The sequence below is a fragment of the Rhagoletis pomonella genome, unplaced genomic scaffold, assembly GCF_013731165.1.
Source record: "Rhagoletis pomonella isolate Grant_MI unplaced genomic scaffold, Rhpom_1.0 Rhpom_scaffold_00012, whole genome shotgun sequence".
Lineage (NCBI taxonomy): Eukaryota > Metazoa > Arthropoda > Insecta > Diptera > Tephritidae > Rhagoletis > Rhagoletis pomonella.
This window is the reverse complement of record NW_023458566.1, coordinates 6,691,895-6,702,197: the sequence shown is the minus strand read 5'-3', so window position 1 is coordinate 6,702,197 and position 10,303 is coordinate 6,691,895. Positions and strand designations below refer to the sequence as shown.

Below are 10,303 nucleotides of genomic sequence, written 5' to 3'. Positions count from 1 at the left end.
CTCATTCCTGCAAACAGGTGTGCAGGCCTCTGTTTGTCGCTTGCCTAGTCTTTGTGTTCACTAGTTTTCATCATCGTCTATACATATTCACATACACACTTAAGATTGTTTCTCTTACTTTTTTAGTTTTTTAGTTTCTCTCGATAACCTTTGATGGAGAAAAGGGTAAACTAAAAACCTGGCACATGCATTTTCCTTTGCGCTCTAACCTTTTAACTAAATCGTGTATGAAAAAAATCCTTCTTTCTTTTTCAAACTGCTGTTACTTTCTTCCTTTTAGTTTCGACTTTTGTGTGAAAATTGTTTTCTACGTTTTGTTGTTTTTTTTTTTTTGAAGGTATACCACTTTGTGCTGTGATTTTGTGACAGTGCTTTGTATATATTTTAGTACTTTTGCTATGCACTCTCTCATTGTTTTTTCGCTATGGTTTTGTTAGAGGGTACTTACCAATAACTGTGTATGCGTGTTAATGCAAGTATGAACTTTTCAGACGCTAAACTTACAGCAGCACACTAACAAGTTACGTTTACATGAGTAACTTTTATTTTTTTTTTAACAGCAAGACAGCTTATAAGGAAGGAAGAATTTTTGCTACAGCTTGAAGCAACTAAAGCTTGGAAAATTTGTATCCACACCTTAAAGAGTTTGTGCTTTTCTATGCCTGTATAGAATTGCGCGTATGCACTCTCGTCGGAAAGGGGTTATTTGACACTTTGTCATGCACTTGTAACACCCTTGCAGGTTAAAGTTTATCAGCCTATCCGAGCGCACACGTGGATATGCACATTAGTAGCGCATATGTACATTAGGGCGGTCCAAAACGTCATGCGAAAAAGTAAAGTCGAAATATTGATTTTCAAGAATTCGATACCATTTCTATGAGAAGTTGTTTTTTCCATATAAAATACATGGAAGACTTTTTTGATCTCTTTGATCGACCTGTAAATATTTTTGATTTCAAAAATATAACACGTTATTTTTAAGCAATAAACAAAACCGATTTCCATTCTCATATATTTATTTAAGAGTACCGATTATTTCCTCATGATCCAAAGATCGGATCTAAACAAAATTAGAATGGGACCACCATTGAAGGACACCCTTTTCCTTAAAAAAAGAAGAGAATTATAAAAATCGGTTGACGTGGTCCAAAGTTATGCGGTAACATAAATAAAAAATATTCCGACGAATTGATAACCTCTTCCATTTTTGAATTCGGTTAAAAATAAGGGTATTTTTTCGATATTAAATATTCGTAGAGGGTGAGTGGGCATTAAAATTCCGACTTAACTTTTTTTTTGGACTACCCTAATTTACATACATAACAAATTAGCTAAAGTGTGAATCTTAGCGAAAAGTTTTCACCTTCGCATAGTAATATTTTACTCAGAAATTTCTATATTTGCTGTTTATTTCAATATAGCATTCCTTGCATATTTCTAGTAGCTAAATGCTATAAACATATTTAGCCTTATTCATAAAAAATAAAGTAGGTTTAAAGAGAGTTTTCATAAATTTTTCAGTTTATAAACTTTTTTTAAAGCTACTTTATTTTTTATGAATAAGGCCATTATTTATTCTTTTACTGCATTTTAACCCTTGAAATCCCATAGACCCTCCAAACCACCTTGAAAATCATTTTGATTCCAATCGTAATTACGCTTGCCCTGTGCATAAGCATCAACACTATAGCTGCCATCATCGCTTTTCGCCAAATTATGATTGTACTTGAAAGTGGCTTCACGTCCACGCTCCGGCGTGTCTTCGTATTTCAACTCAACTCGACCTCGTTTATTTTCTTGAGACGAATCCTCGCGTGAGTCAGGAGAACGTGCATGGCGCACCAGCAGTACAACCGGTTGAAATTCTTCTATCCAGCCTTGAACATCTACTAGGCGATTAGCTGCATCATTGTTGTAGCCTTCCTCCTCCAGCAAAGGGTGTGCGGCGGCGACTAAAGCCAAAAATCCACAAAGCGCGACACCCAAAATAAACTTAGTCATTTTACTCAAATTCTATTCGAACTAAATATATTCGCTTCCCAAAGTAATGCGATGAAACTTCTTCAAGCAAGGCCGCAAGTCAACTGTGCTAATTTGTAGGGGTTTCTCTGATATATTTATATTCTTAGTGTGCGCTTTGTTTTGCTTCGCTACGCGTTTTAGGTAAAAAATCACCTTGCGGGCTTTACCGAACCGGAATGATAAGCCATGCAGTTAAGCTATGGAAAACAAATCGAATCGGTTTTGTAAAAGATTCTGTGAATACCCTAGTTGTTTACCCAAGTTTTTGTGATTTTTGTAAAGATATGCAGTATAATGTCTCGGTCTTAGGAAAATCGAAAGCAATGAGAGTTCTGATAAGTTGGCGAAAGCAGGAACCTTTATGGATGAATCAGGCGCGTGGCATTGAGCTGACATCATGGAATATTCTAAAAATAAGTTTATCTGCGCTTTTTTGGACATGCCAGAAAGAGTTGGTCAGATAAACAGACTTGTCAGAAAACTCTGGCTTGACTATTACAGAACGTGATGGTTGATTTTTAGGGCTCGGAGTCGCGGTCTCTTCTGCGAAGGCGGTAGTAATTATGCATCTTTGTAGGTAGATGTGTCTTTCACTGAAAGGCAGCGGCACTCTTATTTACCTGGCATCGGAAACCTAAATGAGTTTCAGACTGTTCCGTTTAGCTATCTCCTGCAGAGATCAGCGAATGTCTAGCACAATTTTCGAGTTAATTGTAACGGAGCTTACAATTTGGCTGTCATTGAAAATGAAAACATTTTTACCAAGTTTGTTTTATACCCTCCGTAATAGCTTAAGTCTCCACCTAGAAAACAAGACAGTCGTTTTCTGCAAAAATATCGATATGTAGTTCCACGTGGATTTCAGAGACTTACCCTCATTCCTCCCTGCTTGGGATCTCCATTATGAAAGTACTATCTAGAAACATACTTTGAGCACGGCGGTCCTTGCAGCCCGAAATAAAGTCAAATTATCGGCTCCTGCTGAGGTGTCTCTCTCAAATGACGCACAAAGAAGTAGCGGCCCATAGGCCGGCCCGCGCTCCCTTGGATGCGTGTGAAAAGGTTTGTCGGCTTTGCGGATGTTGGTTAAACCAACCCTAAAGGGCTCCTTCACTCTGTCGGTATGTCGATAAATTTAACAGTGCTTTGGAAATGGTCTAAAGACAATCTCTAGAAGTTTCGAGCGCTGCAGAATGTAGGAGTTCTTAGTTCTTTTGTCCACCGGTATGTGTCAGCCCTTCGTCTTCAGTGTCGTGTGGTTGGCAAAGATTTATTGCAAGCATGCGGTGCCTGGTGATGGCGCCCGTGATTGGGCACGATTAAGAATAAGATTAAAAATAATACTACGACTATGACTAATGTTGAGATTAAGAATAATATTAAGGTGAAGACTACGATTAAGGTTAAGAATAAGATTAATATTTGGATAAAGATTGAAATAAAGATTGAGATTAAAATTAAGACTAATATAATAAGATTAGATTACGATTAAGATTAAGATTACGATTAAGATTAAGATTACGATTAAGATTAAGACTACGATTTGTATAACGATTACGACTAAAATTGAGATTAAAATCCAGATTTAGAATACGATTAATATAAAGAGTGAGATTGGTATTTACGTTTAGATGAAACTTTGGATCAAGATTATGATAAGGATTATGATTAGGCTTGAGATTAATACTAGGTTCACATATAAGTAGATTATCCTCATTTTCGAGCTTAACACCCTAATCTGTAATTATAACAAGAGATTAGCCATATAAAATTCCTCCCTTGTTAATCTGTAATTATAAAATAATCTCAGATTTAACCGATATCTTTTCGGTGTCCATCCTAGTTTTATCGATTGTTTTTGCGAAAGAGAGGAGAAGTGCCAAATGTAAAAGTAAACAAAAATGTAAGCTAGAAAGTAAAAGAGGTTTGTAAAGGTATTTTTAATAAAATGTTAAGTTAAAATATATTTATATTGCTCATTATGGCAGAAAAACGTGATCACGGTCGCACAGAAAAGAAACATAAATTTTCCTTGAGATGTGAGAATAACAAGCGAAACAAATTTGACGGAGATTGGCCTGTGTAAACAGGGTGATTAAAAAACTAGCTTTGATTGAGACAATATTGATATGTGAACATAGTTTAAGATTAATATTAAGATTAGAACAAGATTAAGATGATTAAAATTAAGATTAAAATTTGGATAACAATCAAGATTAAGATTAGGATTAGGATAAAGTTTAAGATTGGGATTAAGCTTAATGTTAAGATTAAGTTGATTTTTCCTTATAGTTGCGCTTACCGTACTCTTAATGTCGTTAGTTCTTACGACTTGTGCGGAGGGCAAGACAATTCAATAAAAAATAAATAAAACAAAAAAAATAGCTACTCCGCTGGCATTTCGTAAAGTGTAACCTATGCATACGAAATCTCCAAAAACAAAATAAAAAATCAAATCGAAAGACAATACGTTTGCAGCGAAAAAGAAAGCAAATTTTTCCTCTTCTACAAACTTTTCAAACAACTTTTGTATTATTTAAAAAGTTTGTGTTTTCTTGGGTAATGAGCGGAGCTCAAGGGAAATCTGTAGTTGCGATGCACGCATTCAGACCAAAGCCACATACATAGATCACAGCGAATAAAGCAGATTTATTGCACAGCTTTTAAGGGTGCACATCTCTCTCTCTCTGTGTGTGTATGAGAACTTTAAGTTAAACTTTTCATTGTCAGCGAAGTACACTTAAGTTCAGTGCGCGTGCACTCAACTCCAGCCAGCAGTAAAGTAAATACAAGCGAGTAGTTGCTGCATCAAATTTTAATTAAATTTGTTTAAGTGTAAAACATTCAGCAATTTCATAAAAGCGCGAACGCGTAAAGTGTAATACCACCTTATAAGGGGTTAATTTTTTTTTTTTTTTTTTACATTTTCTCATTTTGGGAAATGTGCGCTCACTATGCCTTTGTTGCGGCGAATATTCGCCAAATTTCCCCACAAAGTTTTCGATGTTTTCAAGTGTTTTAACTCGTAGTTGAAGTACGTTTTAGTCATTAATTTGTGGGCGTAATGATGATGCTACAGTTGTGCGCGTGTACACTCGAATCTGCCACATCCCACAAAACCCCTGTTGAGTATTTGTTGCTACATAGCACTAAGCTGCACTTGAAAAGTTGCTATTGTTGCAAATCGTCATCATAGATTTTCGCAAATAAATCACGTTCGTACGGTGTTGACGCTAATGCGTTGAGTGTTGAATGTTGTTGCATACTTTTGGGCGTATAAAAGTCACATACTCGTTTAGTTGCGAGTTGATACATTGATGACTGCGGCACGTAGCGCGTGGCTGTCGCAAATTGCAGTAAATACTGATTGTTTGCCACGCACTTAATCGCACACATCCAACAGAGACACCCACCCAGATGAATGAATGCAAACTCTCCTCACCCTCGCACGCACAAATGAATCATTAATTTACGAACCGAAAAATATTGCTTTTATTTGCGATTTATTTTCTTATTGTTGCTTTTGATTGTCTTCTCGTACTTGCATCTATCATGAGCTCATCACCAGCTCGCCCTTGCCAAGTTTGATTGTTTTTTTTTTTGTTTTTGGCACTCGTTGCTACACAGCCATTCCATTTTATTCGCCATTAAGCTTTTTGAGTCATTATCACATTAAAAGTTGTTTGCTATGCGAGTAATTGAAGTGAAGTGAAGTTGTCTGCTGCTGCTGCTGCTGCTCTGCTTAACTTCCTTGCGCTGCTGGCTTAACCCGCAATCTACCCGCACCCGCACCCGCACCCGCCACACACTCGAAAAGTACTCAACTACAACTTGGCTTACACTCGAAAATTTCATTTCCTATTTAGATACTCCCTTTAGTTGTTGTCTCAGTGGCAGTTGCTTTTTTGCAGTTGAGTTTATGTATGTTGCTGCAATTTTGTGTTGTTGCTCTTTTGGCATTTTCGCAATTTGAAATTCAATTTCTACTGTACCTACTACGTTTGAAAGTTTTCGAAATTATGCAATAATAATTTCAATTAAATCGTCAAAGTACTCAAGTGCGCCCTATTACATATATAAGTTCAAAGGCGCATTACTGTGCAGGTATGCCTTGTGTGCTGCTATGCTAGATATGCCTATGTGTGTGTGCATAAGTATGTATATTTCGTTGTACGATTGGCTGCGTAACTTCGTCAAGAAAGTTTAAAGCGCAATCACTACCGTTGGCAGTTGGTCTACAATTTTGTTGTTGGCCATACCTGTAAGCTTTGAGTAACGAGTTGCTTGCTAGTGGCAAACTGTTTGAACTTTTACCTAACCTTCGTTTCTGCTCAATAAAGTTATTCACCTGTGCGATGAGTAATCGCTAACTTGACTTATGGAACACTTTTTGGCTGTTGGAAATTGTGATGTGATTGCAATGTTGCTTTTATTGTATTTTATTGCTGTAAAGAAAACTGTCGTTGCATTTTCAATATGAAAATAGTTAATGTTCAGGAAAAAATGCTTTTAGTACCATAGAAGATGTTACTAAGAAAAGTTCATTTAAAAAGTTGGTATTTTACTTTCATTAAATCATTTCATTAAAATTGCTCAACGTGTAATTGTTCACTTAATTATTCAAAAATAGCTCCCAAATTAACGAATAGTTCTCTCGAAACCCCCCAAAGTCTCTCCATCTATGTTCGTCATCGTCCATGTTTCTGCGACATGTAAAAGCACGGGCATGATGAGAGGAATTTGTAGAGCGAGAGTCATTGCTGAGCGCAATACTGTACATTCAGTTTCTGAGTGTGGCCGTTGGTTGGAGCGCTATAAGTTGTTGTCGTCCAAGTAAAACCTACTCTTGAGCCCTCTCCCGTCAAACGTTCAAATGTCCGTTACAAATTCGTTATGATGATCGAAGTCTCAGTCCTAGTCTCGATGAACGTAAAGTAACCATCTTGCCATTAGATTAACTTTGCTTGGCGATTTTGCCCCTTTTTAGAACATTTATCAGACGGCTAGATCCAGATTTTCAATACCATTGTAGTATTCTTTACCTCTGCTTTGATTGCCTTACTGAAAGTTGCTCAGAAGATATCCATACGTCTGCGAAACGTATCATGTTTTGCTGTCTTAATTTTACGGTAGTACATTGGTGAAATGAAGATTTTGCCTGAGAAGACGCCTCGTAAAATTTTCCAAAGAATAATTCTCCAGAACATTTTAGTCCTCTCGCGTTTTTGCAAATTTTGTTTTTTTGAGGTATTTCTTGAAGCCAGGGTCAAAACGACCCCTTCATACGAGAGCTAATGAGTTAAAATGCCCTACAAATATATTTCTCATGAAATTTTACTATACATGTATTTACGTCTTAACCCTTAGTTTTGCTCAGATATTTTGTAACCATTTTCCTCACTTACATATGTATACATGAAAACTCTAGTAGGCCATAAAACAAAAATACGAGCTAACTTTTGCAAATCTATCGAGTGTTTTATTACTGAATGGGTATACTTTCAGAAAATTTTAACAAAATCCGGGTGGGTTTCGGCTGTCGCACAGTGTTATCAAAGCAGCGTTAAAGAGAACTCTTTTCGCGAGCCGAACCAGATTCGTTCTTAGCTCTCTCAGTACCGATAACTTCGCATTTAATCTCATTAATAGTTTAAAGGATCTGGTTACGAAATTTCCTCGAATTGCTTTACAACTTCTGAGGCTGTTTATTCCAGCAGGAAACATGAGTAAGGCAGAATGATATTTTATATTCTATGTGGTGTCCATGTGACACATATTCTTGCTGCTTCGATAGACAAGGGCCGCGACTCCTCCAAAAGCAAGGTATTTTTTGTTCTAATTTCCCATATTTTCTAAGCTCAAATTCGATATACCTGTGATGGAAAAGTGAATCTTCGCTATAGATTCTCCAATTAAGTCTCCCTTTCATATAAGACAAGATGAATTGCCTCCCGTTTCTTGGGCCTAAAAAATTTGGTCAAAATCCCCACATTCAATAACACAGACAGTATCTACTCGAAAAGACAATACGCCCTGCGACGCATGTTCTCTTTCCGGAGATTTTATACTGGCCATTATCATCACAGCAAAGCATCAGTCCAACGATACTGTGTACGCAGGATTCCACAGGGCCCAACGTAGTTAGGGTTTGCTCTGTCTAAACAGTTCTTACAGATATCGGCGTGTTTGCCTTCACTAAAAATGAAGATACATATCTCATGGTGGAGTGCAATAAGGGCCGCGGAAATAACGCCCATGGGCTTTATTGCCTTTTATTGGTGGGTGCTATTTACCCTTCGAATTGGAAATAACGCCCATGGGCCTTATTTCGCTTATTTTGGGAAATAAAGCACATGGGCGTTATTTCCGTGGACCTTACTGCACTCCACCATATCTCATCTTAAGGAATCGCTTTCAATGCCACATACGGCAATAATGCCAAGTAGATCGCAGTAATTTTTTTCCTCCTTATTTTACTTAGCGAGATGCGATCAAAACGAGCTCTGATGCCTGAAAGAGAGCTAGTGATTTTTAGTCTCAAACCAAGTCAGCGAAATCGTTATCTACACATTGTTCTGCAAAGTATGGAGGCAAGTGTGAGGCATATATCCAAGTACCTCGGATCAATAGCATAAAGGTAGTACGGCTGTTTATTGCTTTATTGTTTTAACCATAGATTTTTGGCTGTTTTAAAGGATTAATGATATAAAAATTTGCTTAAACAGCTGAATTGACTATTAAGACTTATAGCGAAAATTAGGCCAGAGAGCGTTCATACCTATTGTGATTGAGGTCATTGAGTAACAGTAGGAGGCACATGTACTAGTTAAACGTTTTAAACCAGCATTGGGTTATTATTCAACTGTCACCTGGAATGATGTTTTTTATTCTAATTTCACAACTAGTTACATTTAACCCGTAAATAAAATGTTTTCTTAGTGTCCTATGCCTAAGATCAATACTCTCTCCTCTTTGTCCATTGTTGCACTTTAAAGTTCAAAGCATGTACTCGACACGCTAGAGACTTCTGCTTTGATAAACTCAATTTTACAGAGGTCTCGAAAACTTGAATCAAGTAAAATAGTGGAAACTCAACAACTGAAACAAGTTGAAGCAAAACTGAGAAACAATTCACTCGTTGGTCGCACCATTCGCTTGCGGGTACTTCAATGCTGCTGTTGCTGTCAATGACACGTAAATCTGAAGTGATTTTCAATTGTTTTCTCCAACAACCAACCAAACACAAGTAGAGTCAAGTTGGAATGGAAGTACTTTAAAGCCAAGGCGCTGAGAGGGGTGAGTGCAAGGAGGATGACGAGCGAGGTACTACAAAAATAAAAGTTGCTGATTTAATAAAAAAAAAAATATTATTCGCAGCGGGACGCATACGCACCGTGATATTTTTCGCTTATTAGGCTTCTAAACTTATTTTCGTAAAACTTTAACTAAATTATTTTCTATGTACCGCTTTTTCGTTATTTTTTTTTCTATCAAAATCCTCATCAAAATTGAATAAAACACCTATCATCGCCTGCAAAAGTTAAATTGGGTTTTGCGTATTTTTTATTTATGATTTTAAAATTAAATATTTTGTACTTACACCCCAAATAAGTATTTTCAACTGTCTGAGATCAAATTCATATCCAATTCCATTCATCCGCTCGCCTCCTTTTCACATTTCTTCACTTACTCGCTTGGCATTTGCTTGAAATTCCGCGTCAGCACAACTCATGTGCGAAAATCCCCAATGATTTTTGCGCTGGCAAATGTTGCGCGCTAAGTAAGGGCGGTAAGGGCGTAAAGTGCACATGACAATTTTTAATATTATGTGCCTTCCACCTGCTATATCCGTAAACGAAATTAAATCGCCCTTCCAATTTTCAGCTGTGGCATTTATAGTAGCTTTTTAGCCTTTTGCAGTCATACTAAAATATTTATTGAAATTCGAATTTTTATTTTCGTTTATTGACACTTCATTGTGTGTGTGTGTGACGACATAACCAGCCTTTGGAGTTGTGTTCTTTTGTTGGGTTTTCCACAACTGCGGCTTAAAAATTGTGAAAATGCCCCTGTCGCGTCGCCTTAATGTTGTTTGCTGCTGATGTTTGGTGTATCCAGGCATTTTGCTTGTTGTCCGTTTACCTTTGTGTAAACTTTTCAATACACATTTACACTTGTAAACTTATACATATGTATGCATGTATGTCTCCATCCAATAATACACTATCCTTTTAGCCCTTTATTGACAATTTTGTTCAATTCGTTTTGGTGCGACGGA

The 10,303-nt window shown here is 37.0% G+C and overlaps 1 protein-coding gene across 1 annotated transcript; it reads right to left on the bottom strand.

Annotated features, from left to right (window-relative positions):
* Positions 1 to 1,335: 1,335 nt before the first annotated feature.
* Positions 1,336 to 2,105, bottom strand: LOC118747435. The gene has a single exon (XM_036481482.1). It carries the CDS (start codon positions 2,002 to 2,004, stop codon positions 1,594 to 1,596), a length of 411 nt encoding a protein of 136 aa, XP_036337375.1. The 5' UTR covers positions 2,005 to 2,105; the 3' UTR covers positions 1,336 to 1,593.
* Positions 2,106 to 10,303: the final 8,198 nt, after the last annotated feature.

Bases quoted from the DNA above. Each gene is read 5' to 3' on its own strand.
- LOC118747435 (XM_036481482.1), bottom strand. From the start codon at position 2,004: ATGACTAAGTTTATTTTGGGTGTCGCGCTTTGTGGATTTTTGGCTTTA.